General features: G+C 41.1%; 1 protein-coding gene across 1 annotated transcript in view; it reads left to right on the plus strand.

Moving 5' to 3' along the window:
- OTC (ornithine transcarbamylase) overlaps positions 1-22,177 on the plus strand; it is a 62,272-nt gene that overhangs the window by 36,782 nt on the left and 3,313 nt on the right. Inside the window, exons 5-9 of the mRNA XM_004000400.5 lie at positions 5,267-5,420; positions 7,525-7,647; positions 13,679-13,732; positions 13,809-13,958; positions 17,285-17,422. Coding sequence (XP_004000449.1) covers positions 5,267-5,420; positions 7,525-7,647; positions 13,679-13,732; positions 13,809-13,958; positions 17,285-17,422 — 619 coding nt within the window. The remainder of the gene's footprint in view (positions 1-5,266; positions 5,421-7,524; positions 7,648-13,678; positions 13,733-13,808; positions 13,959-17,284; positions 17,423-22,177) is intronic.

A 22,177-nucleotide genomic window follows, 5' to 3' on the forward strand; every position in this document is an offset into this window, starting at 1 on the left:
CATCTATATGTTTAAGATAACAGTTACATGCAATACCACACTAAATCTAACAAAACTCAACAATACACTGTAAAGTTCTTGAAACCATAAGAGGTTGGAGGCCCATGGTTCTAGCTCCCCAAAATTATTTGAGAAGCTACAATAGAAGTAAAATCCCATTTTCCTTCCATGAGATTCCAGAATTTTTTTTTATCCTATTTGCATACACTTTTTAGGAAGTGATGTATATTTAAAGAAGTCTTTTCCAGTCAAACACTCTGCTACCTCTCTCTCTCATAGGATTTTAGGTATAATAAAATTAACTAATTCATCTGAAATAAGGAATTAATAATTATAGTTATAGACCTTAGTGGGATATCTATCTCCATCTAACTTACTCCATCATGATAGAGTTAAAAGCCTGTATTCTATAATATGAAGCATCAGTATATCTGTACTGTGGAAGAAATTTGTATTAAGATCTTGAAGAAAAGGAAGAAGGCCTAAAATTCTTCTATTTTAAATAGAAGCCTATGCCTTAGGAGAGTGGTTCTCAACGTTTTTAAGGTTACCTGTGTTACCCAGGAAACTTGGTAATAGTACAAAGACCCAGATTCTCCCCTATTTCAGGAACGTGGGTCTCTGTAGTTTATTAGTTCTTGATTTAGTTCTGATACACACCAAAGTTTGGGGACCATTGCCTTAGGGCATCCCATGGGAAAGGGCAGCTGGTTATTCTAATGAGGAGGCTTTAGTGGAGTGGATTATTCATTTCTCAGGATTTGAGATGCTTTTTTTCCTTCAGTTGAACTAGAAAGCACTCCCTGCCGCAAGATTATGGACAAAATTCTCTGTTTCTGTGAGCTGCCATCTCTTGATTTTTTTTTTTTTTTTTTTTGGCCTGGTTAGGGTTCCAAGAAAAGAATGGTACTTTTAAAAATATGGTGGCCTCAATTCTGTCTTTATTAGGCATCTCAAACTTTAATATGCAAATTAACCACCTGGAAACCTTGCTAAAATGCAGATTCTGATTCAGTGAAACTGAGTGGGGCCTGTGACTCTGCAGTTTTAACAAGTTCCCAGGTGAGGGTGATGTTGTTGATCTGAGGAGTGAGGTGCTAGCTTTGGTTGTCAACCTTGGATGCGCACTGGAATCTCCTGGAAAGTTTTAAAAAATACCTATCCCTAGAGATTCTATTTTTCTGACAAAATTGATAAAGATTATGGTCTGGGCACCAAGAATTTTAAAATTTTTCCAGGTGACTTTTATATGCAGCAAATATTTGAAAACCTGCATCTCAAGTCAACCATCAACTATCACCTATTTTGCAAGAGAAAATTCTAAAGTGGCTCTTTCATTCACCTCTTTCATGTGACAACATACAATGTGATTAGATAGTTCAGAGCACTGGTTTCCAAACTTGACCCCTCCACTGATGCCCCGCCATGAGAAGTTTTTATCAGAAGTGGTAAAATAGGAAAAATAAAGACAATATAGTGAATTTCATAAGCTAAATTAATTCAATTCCAAGGATCATTCTTTGAGATTAGGTCATTCACACCTTTTTGGGTGTTAAAATGTCCTTTCTTTAATTAAATGAAGATATTAACATATTATATGTATATATTTGCTTCCTGTTTCATGCCCTTAATTTACTAAACAAAAAGTTGGGAATCTTATGTTGATCTCCATATTGCTTTGGAAATTTTGCTGATCCATGAAATCTGAAAATCTGGGAATTATGGATATGAGAAATCCATGAAAATTTGAAAAAAGTCTGAGTCTAGGAGATACTGTTATAGGAATATGATTTTCAGTATTTGACTCTCTAATCTCTGGGGCCAGGGAACTTTTTTAGTGGCCCTTGAATTTTATAAGCACCAATAATTTTCTAAAGATTGAGTAAAAATGTCTCAGATGTGGGGCGCCTGGGTGGCGCAGTCGGTTAAGCGTCCGACTTCAGCCAGGTCACGATCTTGCGGTACGCGAGTTCGAGCCCCGCGTCAGGCTCTGGGCTGATGGCTCGGAGCCTAGAGCCTGTTTCCGATTCTGTGTCTCCCTCTCTCTCTGCCCTTCCCCTGTTCATGCTCTGTCTCTCTCTGTCCCAAAAATAAATAAAAAAACGTTGAAAAAAAATTTAAAAAAAATGTCTCAGATGTATAAGAGGGACTAATTTCCCAAACATATATGATAATTAAAATACAAATTTATGAAGACCATACCGAATATATACTACCTTTAGTTTTTACGCATTTAAAAAATTTTCTTTTTAATTTTTTTATTCAAGTATAATTAATAGTGTTATATTACTTTCAGGTGTACAATATAATGATTCAACAATTCTATACATTTCTCAGTCCTCATCAAGATAAGTGTACTCTTATCCCCTTTATCTATTTCACCTATCCCTCCACCCACATCCCCTTCTGGCAGCCACTAGTTTGTTCTCTGTATTTTAAGAGTCTGTTTTATTACTTGTCTCTTTTTTTAGTTTGTTCATTTGTTTTGTTTCTCAAATTCCACATATGAATGAAGTCATATGGTATTTACCTTTTTCTGATTTATTTCATTTAGTGTTAAACCACTAGGTCCATCCATGTTGTTGCAAATGGCAAGATTTCATTTTTTTTTTTTTTTGAGAGAGAGAGAGAGAGAATGGAGTGGGGGTGGTGAACAGAGAGGGAGAGAGAATCCCAAGCAGGCTCCACACTGTCAGCACAGAGCCTGACATGGGGCTCAAACTCACAAACCAAACTGGGAGATCATGACCTGAGCCCAAATCAAAAGTCGGATGCTTAACCAACTGAGCCACCCAGGTGCCCCTTGATCTCATTCTTTTTTATGGCTGAGTAATATCCCATTGTGTATGTGTATACCACATCTTCTTTATCCATTCATCTATGGATAGATACTTGGGTTGCTTCCATATCTTGGCTATTGTAAATAATGCTGCAATAAACACAGGGGTACATATATATTTTTGAATTCGTGTTTTACATTTTTTGGGGTAAATACCCAATAGAATTACTGGATCATATAGTAATTCTATTTTTAATTCTTTTTGAGGAACTTCCATACTATTTTCCATAGTGGTTGCACCAATTTGCATTCCTGTAAATAGTGCGTGAGGGTTCTTTTTTCTCCACATCCTTGCCAACACTTACTGTTTCTCATGTTTTTCATTTTAGCTATTTGGACAGGTGTACAGTGATACCTCATTGTGGTTTTTATTTGCATTTCCCTGATGATGAGTGATTGGAGCATTTTTTCCATGTCTGTTGGCCATCTGTATGTCTTTGGAAAAATGTCTATTCAGGTCCTCCGTCCACTTTTAAATTGGACTATTTGATTTTTCAACTGTGTTGAGTTGCAGTTTCTTTTGACATGGTAATAATATCTACCACTTTTTGATCTCTTACCATGAATAAGCCATCATACTATATACTTTAAATAGGTAATCTAATGTAATTCTCAGAATAACTCAATAGGATAGATATTATTATGGTTTTACAGATGAAGAAACCAAGTCACAGAGAAATGAAAGAACATGTCCAAGGTCACATAGCTAGTAAGTTACAGAACCAGAATAGGAACCCCAAACCAGATACTCTATAATTATGACTATATCTACTCTAACTACTATCATGAGAGGTTTTCCAATTTTTGCCATTAAAAAGAATTCTTTAAAATTCAAATGGTTAGAAACCGTTGGATTTTTTTAAATGTTTATGTATTTTTGAGAGAGAAAGAGACAGAGTGTGAGCTAGGGAGGGGCAGAGAGAGAGGGAGACACAGGATCTGAAGCAGGCTCCAGGCTGGGAGCTGTCAGCACAGAGCCTGTCGTGGGGCTCAAACTCACTAACTGTGAGATCATGACCTTAGCTGAAGTCAGATGTTTAACCGACTGAGCCACCCAAGCACCCCTGGTTAGGAGCCTTTATTGTGCGGGTTTCCCTTTAAATAATAAGAAACCAAGATTTTAAGCCAAAGGCTATCCTTGCTAGTTTGTTAGCTTTAGCTGAGGAACCACCATCACTCTGATGCATGGAAAAAAGTTAAAATCTGGATCCAAGGCTCTCCTTCCAGATGTTTTCATGTGCAAAATTGAGGCAATGTGTTGTAATGGACTTTAGAGTTAAACTGACTTTAATTTGAATATGAGCTCCTCTGACTTGATTAGCTGCATGATAACGGGCAAGTTACTTCACCTCTTTGTGTCTTAGGTTCTTCTATAAAATGAGAATAATAACATCTATTTTTCTGTGTGTTGTTTGAATTCATGGCTACAATTTGGATTGTCTTGCTTTCTGGGTGGATTTTTGTGTTTATGATATTGAGCGCTTTCTGATATTTTCCCAGATGCCAATAGCTATGCAGAGTGCAGGGACAAGGGCTGAATACCTCCTCAGGCTGAGCCCCTGCAGGAATTTATTGTGGGCTGTGTCAGTTCAAGTTCATGGAGGAGCAGACTGCAAGATGGAATGAGACATGCAAGAGATCTGTAGGGGGAAACAATTGTGAAGAATCAAGGAGGGAGGAAGCAGGAGTAGGCAGGGAGAGCCTTCAGAGCACGATGCAGGTCTGACCCCAGTGAAAGAAGAGGAAGGAGGGAGTAGGGTATAAAGAACCAGAGACTGCAGCACAGCTCTGAGAAAGTCTCAGCCAGGCCAGTGGGGGACCTTGGAGCAAAGAGTGCCCATTGGAGCTCAACTCTGGTGCCCCCACTGGGAACAGCCTGGGGGGAGTGTGGCCTTAGTGGGAACACTGCAGTGTATCCCAAAAGTACAGCAGCTGGAGTTTGTCAGCTAATGGGACTCCTCCCAGAAGGTTCTCTGTTGTGGGACAATGTGTGTGTGCACCTTCATGGCTGCCACACTGGTACTTTCAATTTTATAGTGAATATGTGTATTTGTCTCTGGGATAATGCAAAAGAAAATTAGCCACATGCAAGGTCATTAATGTACCTTGTTTTTAGCCTTGTCCCTTAAAACTCTACCAACTGCCACTTACCAATTATAATTCATCATCAGGACTGTTAGGCCCACGATTGCTTTGTAAAAAATAGTAAAATTAGCGGTCACTGGATAAGACCTTTGGAACACCATCTGGCTTCTGTAATGACTACATGTTTACTATTAGCTTTTAAACCTATCATGTTGATAGGTAGCTGTAACTTAGTAGAAATTCTAATTTATTAGCATTTCTTATTCCTGTTTAAGACCATGTATTAAAGAAGGAATTAATAAGCATAATTAACTTAGATTATCTTTTCTTGGTTTGCTACAGCGTGTTGTCAAGCATGACAGATGCAGTGCTGGCTCGAGTGTATAAACAATCAGATCTGGATATCCTGGCTAAAGAAGCATCCATCCCAATCATCAATGGGCTGTCCGATTTGTACCATCCTATCCAGATCCTGGCTGATTACCTCACACTCCAGGTTGGCTCATTCTTTGCCTTCCACAAGAGCAAAATCATCAAATTGTTCCTGACTAGTTCTAAATAGAGCCATTTAAGTCATGGTATTGATGTTTTGTTTTCAAATATCATCTTGGCAAAGAATGATAGCATATGTGTGCATACCAAATATCCAAGGATGACAGGACATTGTTAAAAACAGATCCGAAGATCCTTCTGTTCTCAACCCAACTCCCAACCTCTTTTAGCCCCCCTTTCATCCCCTGTTCTCTCAATTACTTTGCTTTTTGGTGACATATTTAACACAATGGATGAACAGAGAAGGCTGGAGCATGCAGAATGGAAAAGCTTTATGTAATCCAGCATACATCAGGCTCTGTGGCTTGGGAGTGAAGACTGGTAGAGTATGCTTTGAATATTCAAAGTGGTCAACCACTAAATTGCTTTCTGAGAAGGAGGCCATTTTCTATCATTTTAATATACTGATTGTTTAGGAGTTAAGAACATGTAGAATTTAGAGAACTGAGGCGAATTTAGCTATGTCTCCTTAAATTAGAAACTTGAATAACTTTGAAAGATTCATCTCTTTTGGGTTGCCACAGCCAATCTACACGGGCTTGCCACCAGGAATCCTGACAACCACGGTTTCCGTGTTGATGGACTATTCTGGGAAGACAGGGAAAACTGGATAGGTCCATATTCCTCCTTATTTGGATAAGCAATGCACATATGAATGTGAAGTTAAACTCAAAATGAAACTCTTTGGTGATGAGGATAAAATTCATCCAAAGATGATACAACAATGTAGGATACCAAGTGGCTGTTTGCAGGTGTGGCTTTACATATATGCCAGATAATTTAATGCTTCCGCCTGGGGCTTTATCATTACTAGATTACAAATGTCCTATGCATCATACTGTCCCCTGTAGAACCTGGTGCAATGCCTTCATATAGAAGATACTCAAAGCAGGAGTTGAACGAATAAACAGCAGCTTATTAAGAACACAATCTAGGGGCGCCTGGGTGGCGCAGTCGGTTAAGCGTCCGACTTCAGCCAGGTCACGATCTCGCGGTCCGTGAGTTCGAGCCCCGCGTCAGGCTCTGGGCTGAGGGCTCGGAGCCTGGAGCCTGTTTCCGATTCTGTGTCTCCCTCTCTCTCTGCCCCTCCCCCGTTCATGCTCTGTCTCTCTCTGTCCCAAAAATAAATAAACGTTGAAAAAAAATTTAAAAAAAAAAAAAAAAAAAAAAAAAAAAAGAACACAATCTAAATCAGATGGGCTTGAATTTAAATCCTAGCTTAGCCATCTAATAGTTCTGCGAACTCCAAATTGCTTCGCCTTTCTCTTTTTTAAATATTATCTTTCTAAATATATGAAATATGTGAAACCTACAGACACTTCAAGAAAAAGCAAACAAACACCTTTGGGCCCCTTACATAGTTTTGTCAGATCTAACTTCAGAATTTTTTTGTTTTTAAATAAAATATTTCAAGTAGAGTTGAAGCCTACTGTGTAAGTCTCCCTGATCCCATTTCCTCTCACCCCACAGAGAAATTATTATCCTGGTGTTTGTTTTTATAATTCCCAGGCATGTGTTTATACTTTACACATCTGTATCCATAAACAACCAAGAATATTGATGAGCATGTTTTTTAACTTCGTATAAATGGGAACACAGCCACCATGTTCCACTGTTCCAGGTGCATTGTATTTCCCCTTTCTAATACCAATGAATGTAAGCTCCACAAAGGCAGTGATATTTTTTTGTCTCCTTTCTTCATTGTTCTATCTCCAGGACCAAGGAAAGCCTCTAGACATTGATGGCACTCAATTTGTTGAATGAATGAATAAAAGAATACAACAAAGATTCAGATTTGAAATGTATGAAAATAAGAGTCTCTGTACAAGTTCATATGATGTCTTGGTTTAAGATACTAAGTTGTTTTGCTATTTTTTGGGATTGCACATTCATGTTATTGAATGGCCCTGTATAATGCAAAAAAAAGTTTATTCATTCCAACAAAGTATTAAAAACTAGGTGAAGACTGTTTCCTTCATTTTAGCCCTAATAATTGTTTCACATAAGTGGATTTCCTCCTGGATATAATCTTCTCGCTTGCCTTTTAGGAACACTATGGCTCTCTGAAAGGCCTTACCCTCAGCTGGATTGGGGATGGGAACAACATTTTGCATTCTATCATGATGAGTGCCGCAAAATTTGGGATGCACCTTCAGGCGGCTACTCCAAAGGTAGGGAAAATCTCTTTGTTGAGACTAACTCTCTCTTAAATCATCCCAGATGCAATTACCCAGTGAAAACAAACCTCTCTTCCATTCAAGGCAAGCACAGGTGAGGCCACGAAATTTAGTTTACGTTACCAACCTTACTATTACAGCTATCTGGCCTCTTGAGTGCCCAATTTCCCATCTCTACCCTAAGAGATAATCTTGGCTGATGCCTTTCATCCTGTGAGTCTTTTTTAAAAGCCTGTCTGAATTATCCCTTTGAATGCCCTAAAACCAGCCATTATGATGACTGGCATCCTTGTGCATTGCTACCACAAAGACTGAAGAAAGCAATGAAATCCAGACAGCATACAACTCCCAAGGCATGGAGAGGATGTTGTCATTTTCTAATACTGCAATTTAGTAGAAAAATGTCAATCTAATGTGAAGGGCACAATGATGGCATCTACATCAGTTTAGTGCTTCAAACTCAACTCCAGGAGCCCTTTAGCTTTTTAAATCTGAGTCCTTCATGGCTGTGACAGTGCCCTCCATATACTTCCTACCCTGCCGCTAATCTCACACAGAATGCAGGGGAAGCATGACTTCTTTCATAGGTCCAAAGTAACCCTTTTGATATGTAAGAAGCTTGTAACAGTAGCTGCCTCTGAGAAGGGGAACTGGGAGGTTCAAGGACAGAGAAAGGAGGGAGACTTTATTTTCATGGTATATCGTTTTACATGGTTTGAATTTCTTTTTTTTTTTTTACATGGTTTGAATTTCTTAACGTGCAAATATTTTACCTACATAATGACATAAATCTGTAAGTAAATACACCCAAATAAAAAAGTGTAGATCTCCCAGGAGAAGCCCTCTGTTAAGATACCCCCAGCCTCATACAAAATAAATAGGCTTTTTAGAGGGTAAAAAATAACCCTATAAGAGACTCATACACAAACCAGTCCTGAAGGATCCCCACAGAACCTGTTAAATACCCCATTGCTACTGGATATTTTCCCCATAATATTTCTGATTGGCTACTAATATCCTATCAGGAGTCTTGGAAGGGAAAACTCTCCAAAACAGAAACCATTTCAGAAACAAAGTAAAAGATAGAACTGGTCCTCTTATTAAGAGATGAGTATTCACACTTAATGTGCACTACTGTGCTTCTAACCAGGCATGTGTTTGCTGTTTGTACTCAGTGTTAGGGTTCACTTGGATAAGCTAAGATATCCAGAGGGGAATGTGTGAGGCCTAAAAATTACTCCCTGCTTCTGTTTTTGAGTTTGAGATGTTTATTTGCCAATCACCGGGAACATGAGTTACACGATGTGGATTAATGGCTGAATTTCTCCAATAGGACATATCCAAATCCCCAAGGCTTTTTTGCCCTCTTCACCCCTTCCTGCACCAGTCTTGGGCCAGGTTCCCCACAAGGCGACCCTGTGATGAGGATTTGTGTACAGGGGACTTATTAAAGAAGTACTCCAAAGGGAGACGGACAGAGAAAGGGAAGGATCTAAGCAAGAGGGCCATTTATAGTGACTAACCTATCCCGTTTGCCCAAGACTGAGGACTTTCCAGGGACATTGGACCATCATTGCTAAAAGTGGGAGACTGCCAGGCAAACTATATGATTTGCTCACTCTAATGCCATGTTGGGCACTATCCCACAGAAGGAAGCTTCCGCCTGATCCCATGGGTGAGCTCGGGAGTGTAACTTATGCCCCAGCATTGTCTCAACCCAAGCAAGGAAGGTGGGCTTCCATCCTTTGAATCGGTCATTGGTCAAGGGCAGCAGGGGGAGGGAGAGTAGCAAATCCCCTGGTGATTCTGGCAGGACACACAGCTGAGAAGCCAGAGCGCTGTCTTCTGAAGAAGGGCTGCAAGTGCTGTTTCAAGCCTACTGAAATGGGGAGAGGGGGGAAAGCTGTAAAAAGAGATCCTAGGATGGCATTTGGGTACAGCACCAGCATCGTCTGCTGCATCCTGCCAAAGAAAAAGAAAACAAAATGCTTTTCCCCAGTGTTCTTGCCGAACCAGTTTGAGTCAATGCGCCCTACTGCCTTCGTTTGCAAGGGCTGCCATGACAAATTGCCACAAACTGGGGGGCTTACAACAACACAAATGTATTACTTCACAGTTCTGGAGGCTAGAAGTCCAAAATCAAGATGGTGGCAGTGCCATGCTCTCTGAAGCCTCCAGGAGAGGATCCTTCCTAGTCTCTCTCCCCACAGCCCCAGGCTTCCTTGGCTTGTGGCTGCATCCCTCCAGTCTCTGCCTCCATGTTCTTTCCTTTATGTTCTCCGTACAGATGCCCCTCTTCTTTTTTTTTTTTTTAAATTTTTTTTTCAACGTTTTTATTTTTATTTGGGACAGAGAGAGACAGAGCATGAACGGAGGAGGGGCAGAGAGAGAGGGAGACACAGAATCGGAAACAGGCTCCAGGCTCTGAGCCATCAGCCCAGAGCCTGACGCAGGGCTCGAACTCCTGGACCGCGAGATCGTGACCTGGCTGAAGTCGGACGCTTAACCGACTGCGCCACCCAGGCGCCCCATGAGATGCCCCTCTTCTTATGAGGACGTCAGTCATGTTAAATTTAGGCCCACCCTAATCCATCTGCAAAGACCCTCCTCAAAAAGGTCACATTCTGAGGTTCTGACTGAGGATGAATTTTTGGAGGATATTGTTCTACCTAATACACTTGCCATAGAAGCAATGTCAGGCACGGACAATGGCATGTATTAGAAGCTGCCCGCTTATAGTCAACTTTGGGGACTCAGAGAGATCACTCTCTTTCCTTCAGTGTAAACTGAAATAAAGGGTCAGATCTGACACGCGCTTAAGGCGGTTCCTGTTCACATTATGGAAAGAGCGCACACTCTGGCTATAATTCTAATTTGAAGAAAGGCTCTGTATTAATGCAAACTATTATTGTATTTAGTTTTTACAGATAAAGCGTATATTAACAATAATTGTTCCCTGCTAGAAGATGTTTCTGGAAAGGCTTTATTCTGTCAGAGAACTATATGATTTAAACATTTCATTGCATGTCAAAGATGTTTTATTAACACCAAAGGAAAAAAATTCTAATATTACAAAGTGATTTCAGTATTGTTCTCATGCAGAAACTCATTTAAATGATAAAGAGTACTAAAACTTGGCTAAATTTCGGTGGGAGTAAGAGTTTTAAAAAACCTTCAGGAAAGTCTGATAGTACAGAAGTTGTTCCATTAATTTATAAGTAGGCCTATTTCCTTTAAAGATAAAGCTAGGAGATTTATTGTAAATTTAAGAAGCCCTTGAGGTGCCTGGGTGGCTCAGCCCCTCGGGCGTCTAACTTTAGCTCAGGTCACGAACTCACGGTTCATGGGTTCGAGCCCCACGTTGGGCTCTGTGCTGACAGCTCAGAGCCTGGAGCCTGCTTCAGATTCTGTGTCTCTCTCTCTCTGTCTCTGCTCCTCCCCCGCTCATGCTCTGTTTCTCTCTGTCTCAAAAATAAATAAACATAAAAAAAATTTTTTTTAAAAAGAAGCCCTGAAGTTCCCAAGGCCATAATTAATCTATTTCCCCATTCTTCAGCCGAGAATAACTTACATGTTCGAGAAAACATAATTTTGTCCTTGATTGTAAAATTGCTCCATAAACTATTGACGGTAATGATTTTAACATTGTTCTAAGTGAATTTTAGACTGAACTGGGTTTGTTAATCACCTTCTTCCTCTGGTTTTAAGATTTATGTAAAAGCCAATGAGTGATTTCGTATTGAAGGCTGAGCTGTGAGTAAAGAATTCTTCTTTGTATTCTCAGTCATGGCCCAGTGCGTGCAAGGTTGGGTGATTTTCTAATTCCCAAACCTCTCTGTTGGTTCTCTAAGTACTTATTGATTCCTTCTGTAAGAATGATTATATGTAAGGAGTATAAAACCTGCTGTCTAAAGGGAAGGCTAAATTTTCAGGGCAGGAGGCACACGGGGTATTGGCTAAGTCTCTTCATTTATGTTTACCAGTATGAATGGTCACGATATTAGTTACTAAATCAGCCAAGCCTTATTAATTACCTTCCCCAAATCCTGATAAGAAAAACCTCCAGAATTTATGGGTATTGAGGGGGTTAATAGCTTCTAAAATGTCTGCAGCCATCATCATCAACATCATGCGTAGCTGCTTTCACGAATTCTGTAATGAGAGAAGGAACTATGGTAGACAATTATGTGCAAATAGAAACCGGTTTCAAATGAATAAACCTTAACGTGCCTGCTGCAGGTTGAGGTACTCAGGAGTAGACTCTGAGACAGAGTCTCAGACAGAGTTTGGCGTACAGGGTATTTATTAGGACATGCTCTGGAGATCAACACCTGCCGAAGGGCAGGGAAGGAAGCAGGAATGGGCAGGGGAAGAAGCCGAGCTGCAGGGCAGGCCCAACAGCAGCCTCCTCTGGCCTTACTGAGACTTCTAGATCTGAGATGGCCATTTAGAGCTGCTCTCAAGTTGGGAGGAGGGAGGAGGGTTTCCATCCCCTCCTGTCAATCAGTCATTGAATGAAGGTCGCCCCCGAAGGGTATGTGACCTTGGATGAGTCCGCTATCTGCAGCTGAGGCGGTGCCCCAAGAGGGCTGACGGCTGAAAGCCACCTTCTGGCAGCACACCCAGCAGCTGGGGGAATAGGTCCTTTATTCGTGAAGCGGGGATCCGAGTGGCATATCACAGTGTGCACCACAATGCTCTGCTGAGAATTTATAAAAACCAGCTCATAAGAAGTGCTAAGATTTGAGGAAAATGAGAAGGATGGAGGGGGCGGTGAGAATAATTGTGGTGTTTGGACTGAAAAGACCTCCATACGGAGGGTCTAGAGGTGAGGCTGGGCTAGAGGTTTGATGAAAGAGTAGCTGACATGTTCCAATGAAGACACCCAGGAGGGGACGGGGGCGGGGGGTGTTCAAGGCTGAAAGGCTGAGATGGCAGAAAAGGGCAAGACATGTACAGGGATAACAATAAGATTGGCTTTCCTGCAGCAAGATGTCGAGGAGAATTAAAAGAGACAGAAACAGGGAATGTTGGGGTTGGGGTGGGGGGAGCCTTGATACTCTTAATCAGCTTTGACTTCAGAAACAAGTAGTAAACATTGCAGGCTTCAGAGAAAACAATTCTTGCTGCTGTGTACAAAGCAGATGGGAGGGTGAGGAGGGAGGAAGCAGAGTATCTGTGGGGTCTAGAATAGCCTGGGGGGCTTTAGTGCCCCCGCAATGTCCCCTCACCTGGAGTTGAGACTAGGCTAAGTAAGCAAAGCTCTTAGGGTGCGCCATTTGTCCCTGCAAAGACCCTGACAGGCCTGCTCAGACTTTGTGTCCCAGGCACCTCGCTTGTCTCACCCAAGCCCCGACCCTGCTCTCGCCAAACCGTCCCATTCACATATATTTGAGCAAAAGTAGTGTACTTGCTGTGTAAATGCCACTTCTAAGCACGCGCCCTGCACTCAGAACACTCTAGTGAGTACAGAAGAATAAGGGGTGTGCACCTGGCCTGTTAGTGCCTCGCTGGGGTGCTCTGGGAATGTTCTTCTGAGGTGGAAGTATTTGAGCTGAGACCCGAAAGCGTTTATCCATAAGAAATGAGTGGGGAAAAGCACTCCAGAAGAAAAAGCATTAAAAAAAAACCCCACACAGCTCAAAGTGGAAAGACTGAGATAAAATTTCATTAGCATAATTAGTAGAATTATGTATACGATCCTCTTAGGCTATTAGAGGAACAAGAAGAGGCACTACCAAGAGCTGGAAAGCGCCACGCCCTGTTTATCTTGATAATTAAAGCTGTCAAAGATAATAAAAGAAAGATGGGTTACCTATTCAGTTTACCAATTTTTTTAAATTCCAAAAAGCACTATTAAGCTTTACATTCTAGATGCAAATTCTGCCGAATGCGCATTGAGCTACGACTTAAAGCAACAAAGGGAAGGAGAGCGAGAATATTGTTGAAAGGAAAAGAACACATATATAAGACAGCCTAATACATTACAATTGCCTAACAAACGGTTGAATTCTTCCCCCTGCAGGGTTATGAGCCGGATCCCAGTGTAACCAAGCTGGCAGAGCAGTATGCCAAGGAGGTATGGCCCTTATATGTAAAGTTACAATCGCCTTTCTCTGCCCCAGTTGTTTAACTGGCACGCTTGTGTATGCTAGAACGGCACCAAGATGTCGCTGACGCACGATCCCTTGGAAGCGGCTCGTGGAGGCAACGTGTTAATTACAGACACTTGGATAAGCATGGGACAAGAAGAGGAGAAGAAAAAGCGGCTCCAGGCTTTCCAAGGTTACCAGGTTACAATGAAGGTACAAATTGATGCCTCTCGGAAGGTTCATTAATTCCACTCAGAAAGGCCAGCACCATCTAATCACTCATTCACTCTGGGGAGGGCAGACTGTTCTTTCATTCCCTGTAAAGGACTCGCTGACTGTATCCTCCAGGGATTTCTCTCCTCCTGAAGATTAGCTATGTCCTTTGGAAAGACACTTCTGTCCTGGGTGAAGGAATCTGAAACCCAGGCAGAAGGAAGAAGCAAGCTTTTCCCTCTCACAGCAACGGAGGCACGGAGGCATTTTCTCTAGAGACACTGTTACTTCTTGTCACACGCAGTTTCTTCGGATTTCTCCTCTAAGAGAAGCAGCATAATTATGTTCTTCAGGCTAGTCCTTGCCTCTAGTAGTTACGGACTCTCAAGTCCAGTTTGGTTTTGCTTACTCCTTCCAGGGCATTCCCAGGGGGATCCTATCTAATCTGATGCCTTTCATTAATATCTGAAGCAAGGCTTCTCAATCTTGAAAATGCCTCAGAATTGCCTGGAGCTGTTAATACAGAGAGAGCAGGACCCCATTCCCCAGGGGGTTCTGAGTTAGTAGGTCAGAGTTGGAACCCAAGAACTGGCATCTGGACCAAGTTCCCCCATGATGCTGCTCCAGGGTCACACTTTGCGAACCACTGTTTTGGAGGAATACTCTACAAGGCAAATGGACATTGGGATTTTGTCAGCAGAGCAACTAGTCTGTTTTGGTGGAGAAAGGGGTTGAGCAGTTGCAATAGGTATTTTATTGATAAAGCAATATATAAATATACATTTTTTTAATGTTTTTATTTATTTTTGAGACAGAGAGAGACAGCATGAGCAGGGGAGGGGCAGAGAGAGGGGGAGACACAGAATCTGAAGCAGACTCCAGGTTCTGAGCTGTCAGCACAGAGCCTGACGCAGGGCTCGAACTCACAGACTGTGAGATCATGACCTGAGCTGAAGTCAGACGCTTAACTGACTGAACCACCCAGGCGCCCCAGCAATATATAAATACAGAAGCTCCTTATTTATCCATGTCAATAGAGTGAAGTTTGAAAAATAAAAAGTGAAAACGTCTTTCCTTCATTCCTTTAAGTGACTATTTCCAGAGGTAGCCGCTGTTCAACAATTTCATGTGCCTCTTTGCAGACCTTTTCTGTGCATTTAAAAAAATATATTTTTTAAGTAGGCTCCACACCCAGCACAGGGCCCAATCAATGAGGGGCCTGAACTCACAACTCTGAGATCAAGACCTGAGCTGAGATCAAGAGTTGGATGCTTAAGGGGTGTCTGGGTGGCCCAGCTGGTTAAGTGTCCTATTTTGGCTCAGGTCATGTTCTCACGGCTCGTGAGTTTGAGCCCCGTGTCGGGCTCTGTGCTGACAACTCAGAGCCTGGAGCCTGATTCGGATTCTGTGTCTCCCTCTCTGTCTGCCCCTTCACTGGCTCACACTCTGTCTCTCTCTCTCTCTCCTTCAAAAATAAATAAACATTAAAAAAAAAAAAGAGTCGGATGCTTAACCAACTGAGTCGTCCAGGCTTTTAAAAATTAAAAAAAAAAATTTTTCCTGCGTATTTATATATGCCTACACACACACACACACACACACACCCCTACTGATTTCTCATAAAAGGCATATTAGATATATTATTCTTACTTTTTCCACTTGACAAATCTTAGATTTTCTTGTCCATTTATTTAAACAATTTTCATTCTTTTTAGTGGCTGCATAAAATTCCAAAGTATGAGTGGACCGTGATTTATGTTGATAAACTAGGCTATTTCCAATTATCCCAACTACAAACAATGCTGCAATGTATATCCTTATACAGATTTCTTCGTTCAGGTATTATTGGAGAATAGATCCCTGGAAAAAATTTCTAGGTAAAGAGGTATATACTTTAAAAAATATGATAAATGCTGCTAAATAGCCATCCAAGAAGAATCAATAATTTATACTCTCTGCACTCTTTCCATCCTTAGTTGTTACATACATTTTTTCATTTTTACAATCTATATCTCATGCTTTTAGAATTTTGCATTTCCCTGATTACTAATGAAGTTAAACATCTTTTCACGTTTATTGGCCATTTCCATGTGTTTTTCTATAAACTGTTATCATATCCTTTGCCCATTTCCTATTTGTTTTTACCATTTTATTATTGGTTATAGGAATTATTTATATATTATGGTGAATCCTTTGTCATATATGTGGCAAACAGGTAAACAGGTTCTTGGAGAAATTCTAAATTCCTTGTGGTTTACCTCGCACTTGCCTTGACCAGCCTTAGGCATTTTTGTGGTGCTGGGACTGCAGGCTTGAAGAACATTCATCCCACTGATGTATGACTGGTTCAAATGTTATTCGTTTTCCATGTTCCTCTGCCATTACTTTAGAAATTCAGAAGGTTCTGAACCTAGAATAAGTATGGGAAGTAAAACAAAATTTTAGTATATAGGCAGTAATTTTGAGGTAAGAAATTATGAGGGAATGCAGTTTTGAATCTGTACGTGAACAATGGAAATGGCTGGGGAAATGCAGCTTTCAGGAGAAAATTAAAACTGTTAGGACTTTTGCATTAAGGAAACATCTAGTGCATACTACCCATAATCCTGCTTTGTGCACTCCTATCTCAGCATTCTTTTTCAAAGGTGTTTTAATTAGTGATGAAGTATGCTTCAGCTGCTAAAATCCATAACTTGGAGATGAGCTCAAAATAGAACACAGTCCCTTAAGGGCGACTTTTAAAATACATTGGAGTGTAATGGGTGACTTTTGCTATCAGCCACATATTGTACCAACAGGGCTCTTTACTGAAATGTCCGCAATCCCTCTAGACAGAGAACCATAAAACGAGTGAGTGGTTTAATTCGGAGTGATGATCTCCCAAATCAAAGAAAATGACGATAAAATTCCCTACGTTGAAAGTACCATTTACGTTTTCCTTCCGTGCCTTGAGGTTAAACCATCACTCTGCCCCTTTGTCTCTGCCTTTGCATTTGGTCTCTGACTCAGTGCCATATGTATATCTAAATACTGAAGAAGACAGGGGCACCTGGGTGGCTCAGTTGGTTAAGTGTATGAGTCTTGATTTTGGCTCAGGTCATGATCTCACGGTCCCTGAGTTCCAGCCCCGCATCGAGCTCTGTGCTGGCGGCGCGGAGCCTGCTTGGGATTCTCTCACTCTCCCTCTCTCTCTGCCCCTCCCCTGCTCGTGTTCTCTCCCCCCCTCTCAAAATAAATAAATAAACTTTAAAATAAATAAATGACAAGACAAATTTGATAGCCACGTATTATAGTCAAAACACGGTCTTATCCCATCTCTTCTTTAGACTGCTAAAGTTGCTGCCTCTGACTGGACATTTTTACACTGCTTGCCCAGAAAGCCAGAAGAAGTGGATGATGAAGTGTTTTATTCTCCACGATCACTAGTATTCCCAGAGGCTGAAAACAGGAAGTGGACAATCATGGTAAGCAAGCAATAGGGAACAGAAGCTAAGAAGGGGTTCTCTGTGCGGCCCTAACTTGGTCATTCATGCCTTTTGGTAAGTAATTTGCAACCAAGATTATCCACCTACCTGACTTGCTCGTATGGCATCTATTTTTTTTCCCCAGGAAGTTCATAATAGATTATTATTGCTTATTAGCATTTTTATTGCATTTCTAATGGTGTACAATTGATCTCCTTCCAAACAGATTTTAATAAAAATTCTGACTGCTCTTGATCAGCCTGAACACCAGCCACCATTGCCTGCCAACCATTATACTGTATAATTCTTATTTTACAATCCCCTTGTTAATGTTTACAGAAGCCTCTAATTCGGTCCCTGGCACAAAATGGGCACTCAAAGAAATCTTATTTCCTTCCTCTTCTCTTTCTTCCTTTCATGAGTTACCTAGATAATTGTTTGGGTTCTCTACTTGACTTGGCCACATGGATATATTTGTTTTAGGTATTGAACTTTTCTAGAATTGCAACAAAACTAATCTTAGAAAACACTGGTCCCTTTAACAGAAGTTTCATCTTCATTACTGCTATTCAAGGAAATATTAACCCCAAATCTCTGCATTACAATACTGTAAACTTCACCTTCTTCTCTGGAAAACTGATCTCAATTACTGGGATCTCACTGGCAAATAGAGTCCACTTTAGGAAAGATAAAAAGGTAATACAGGAATTTATTAAAAGACATTTAGCAGTGCCCAGAAGCTCTGGGGAAAGAAGGTGCAGTGAATCGTTCTCAGATACCACATATTCAGAAACAACACAGGCAAGACAACTGCCCAGCAACATTGTGGTTTTTTAGTAGCTAACCACCACTGACACAGCCACCCCAAAGCGGGGCACCTAAGGGCCCTGAAACGAAATGCCAAACACTCCATTATAGCCGCCCCAGCTGAACCAGATACCCCCACCTGCATACAGAGCAGAAGATCCAATGTCCCAGAGGATGGCTTCCCTTGCACATTGCACCCTTATGGCTCTAAGACTTGAGTAGATACAGTTGGGTGGCATGCCTGCACCTTAGTTTCTGGGAAATGTAGTTTTTATTTTTTTTTTATTTTTTTCAATATATGAAGTTTATTGTCAAATTGGTTTCCATACAACACCCAGTGCTCATCCCAAAAGGTGCCCTCCTCAATACCCATCACCCACCCTCCCCTCCCTCCCACCCCCCCATCAACCCTCAGTTTGTTCTCAGTTTTTAAGAGTCTCTTATGCTTTGGCTCTCTCCCGCTCTAACCTCTTTTTTTTTTTTCCTTCCCCTCCCCCATGGGTTTCTGTTAAGTTTCTCAGGATCCACATAAGAGTGAAACCATATGGTATCTGTCTTTCTCTGTATGGCTTATTTCACGTAGCATAACACTCTCCAGTTCCATCCATGTTGCTACAAAGGGCCATTGGGAAATGTAGTTTTTAGCCTTTAACCTCTGGAGTAGAGAAAAACAGGCTGGAAAAGACTACCTGGTAATTTTTTAACTGATCTATCAATGGGAATAGATAGGGTTATTGTGAGCATTAAAATAATACCTGTAAAGCATTTAGTATCATATCTAATACACTATAAATTTATTATAATTATTATTGTCAACATCATCCTCATTGTTGACCTAATACAGTGACCAGCAGAGATTCGAGCTCCACTGTGGCTGCTTAAAAACCAATTATGACTCCCTTTGCAATGGAAAGTTATGGATCAGGCCTAAATTTGTCATATCTAATAAGAGGGATGATTTTTTTTTTTTTTACTGTACCTTCCAGCTTGCCACCTCAGGACACTAGCTTTGGCCAAAATGGCAATTGCTATGTAATCTAGTCCAGTGCTTTTAAAGCTTTAATATCTATTTGAATCACCTAGGGATCTCGTTAAAGTGCAGATTCAGATTCAGCCAGCCCGAGATGGGGCCCAAGATTCAGCATTCCTAACAAGCACCAAGGTCAGGCAGATGCTGCTGTCCTGGGGCCCACATTTCGAGTAGCAAAGAGCTACACAAAAGAAAATGTGAGCTCTCCAACCGTACACGTCAGGAAGAGACATGGCAAGAAATGTTTTCCAAGCTCTAGTCTTTCTCAGAAGATGATTGAAGTTACAAAGATAAATCAACCTAAATCTGTTAAAATATGACCTCTGTAGAAATTCAGTGGGGGAAAAAAAACTAAAAGAAAGGTTTCTAAAATATCATTTATGGAGATGCTCTGCACTTCTGCATTTTTGAAGAGCTTATTAAACCACATCTTGAAATTGAATTCACTTTAAAGCTTTTGTTTAAAAATTTTTAATGTTTATTTATTTTGGAGAGAGATTGAGAGACAGAACATGAGTAGGGGAAGAGCAGAGAGAGAGGGAGACACAGAATCCGAAGCAGGATCCGGGCTCCGAGCTGTCAGCACAGAGCCCAACATGGGGCTCAAACTCTCGAACCGTGAGATCATGACCTGAGCTGAAGTCAGATGCTTAACCAACAGAGCCACCCAGGCGCCCCTAAATTGAATTTACTTAAAAAGAATTAAATACGTCTGTATTCACATGGTTGAAATGCTTACAAGGACATACACACACACACACACACACACACACACACACACACACAAAGTGAAATCTCATGCCTACCTATTTTTTTCCATCCATCTAAGTGCTACCACCATCTCTCCATATCCCACCTTCCTGAAGTGCCACTATCATTAGGGGAAAATAAATTTTATTTTATTTTTTTTTAATATAGTTTATTGTCAAATTGGTTTCCATACAACGCCCAGTGCTCATCCCAACAAGTGCCCTCCTCAATGCCCATCACCCGCTGGGAAAATACATTTTAAAGCAAACAAGAGGCATAGCCATGTTAAAATGAACACAGAGCATCTAAAATAGAAAGAATACTCACCTGGGAGTGAGGAGACTTGCACCCTGGCTGCATTCTTTATATACCACATACTTTATATACTTTATATAGTCTTTCATACTAGTCAGCTGTGCCAGCTTGGATAAGTATTACTTCTCTAGGTCATGGTTTCCTCACGTATGAGATAAATAAATCAAGCTATACAGATGGCAACTGGTTTTTAATATTAGGTCCTTAATCTCACCAACAGGCTACTTGGAGTCCTATGTTCAGAAGATTCTAAGCCTGCCTGTGGTCTCAGAAAGAAAGGGGTGTAACTGACTCGTGAAACTTGACACGGAATCTGGAGGGGAGGTAGTGATACACATGCTGCACTCTTCATGCCTCGGAACTAGATGATTGCGGGCCCCACTGAGTGAAGTTGATTTTGGCAATCATATACTGGACATCTATTGTGTGTGCCAGTCCCTCCGCTGCGCGCTGGAGATTGTTTCAAAAATGAATAGTGGGCAGCCCCCACTCAGCCTGTATAGTTCATAGTAGTATGCCATGTTCAAGAGAAAGGAGATCCTAGAGATTGTCTAGTCTACGTGCAAAGAAATTATTCTTAGATAGCTTATTTAGAATGGTGTTTGGGCTCAACACTGCTGAGATAGATTTCTCTGGGATGTTCTAAAGGCACAATACTTGTTTTCCTCTAGAACGTCCATATCCTAAGCAGTAACCGCTAGGCACAGATGGCTATCTCAATTTAAATTTAACTAATTACAATATAATACAATGTGGGTACCTGGGTGGCTCAGTCAGTTGAGCACCAGACTCTTAATTTTAGCTCAGGTCATGATCCCAGGGTTGTGGGGAATGAACCCCATTTTGGGCTCCATGTTTAGCATGGAGCCTGCCTAAGATATTCTCTCTCTCTCTCTCTCTCTCTCTCTCTCTCTCTCTCTCTCCCCCTCCTCCTCTGCCCCTCTTCCCCCCTCTCTCTCTCTAAAAAATAAATAATAGGGTTGCCTGGGTGGCTAAGTCGGTTAAGCGCCTGACTCTTGATTTCCGCTCAGGTTATGAGCTCATGGTTCAGTGAGTTCGAGCCCTGAGTCGGGCTCTTCATGCTGACTGTGCAGAGCCTGCTTGGGATTCCCTCTCTCTTACACTCTCTGCCCCTCCCCCACTTGTGCTCTTTCTGTCTCTCTCAAAATAAATAAACTTAAAAAAATAAATAATAATAAAAATGTAAATATAAAAAATAAAAATAAAATATAATACAATGTAAGAGTCAATTCCTCAGACATACTAATCACATTTGTGCTCAATAGCCACACAGGGCTGGCGGCTACAATATCTGTATTTGACAGCACAGATATAGAACATTTCCATCATTGCAGAACATTCTGCTGGACAGGACTCCTGTCTAGATAATGATTTCCACACACAATTTCATTTAAAATCAGGATGGAAGAAGAAAGGAAAAGTACAATCTAGCCTCAAGTTCTAACATGTCCACAATGACTGATGGCAGGTATATAACTAAATAGGGGGGGGGGGGGGCTTGTCCTAAAAGCACACAGCATTTTTAAAGCAAATGCATACTCTTTCACTACTTACTTAGAGGAGCTTTTCAAGGTCCCCATGCTGGGTGATTTCCAGCCATGCTGTTCAGAACACTCCAGTAATCACATTGTTCTCTCCATAGTGCACAGGCCTTTGAATCCCTTTGTTTTGTTTTGTTTTTAAATACACCCCCTCCTTCCCACAAAGCTTTTGTATTTTGCAATAATTAAAACGTCAGGTAGCTTTCTTCCTCTGCCTACAGCTTTTACTGTGGAGCTAAAGTAACCTAAAGGGACCAGGCAACAGAGTTGATGCTTCAAAGCACTGCCATC

The sequence above is a fragment of the Felis catus genome, chromosome X, assembly GCF_018350175.1.
Source record: "Felis catus isolate Fca126 chromosome X, F.catus_Fca126_mat1.0, whole genome shotgun sequence".
NCBI classification, from domain to species: Eukaryota; Metazoa; Chordata; class Mammalia; order Carnivora; family Felidae; genus Felis; species Felis catus.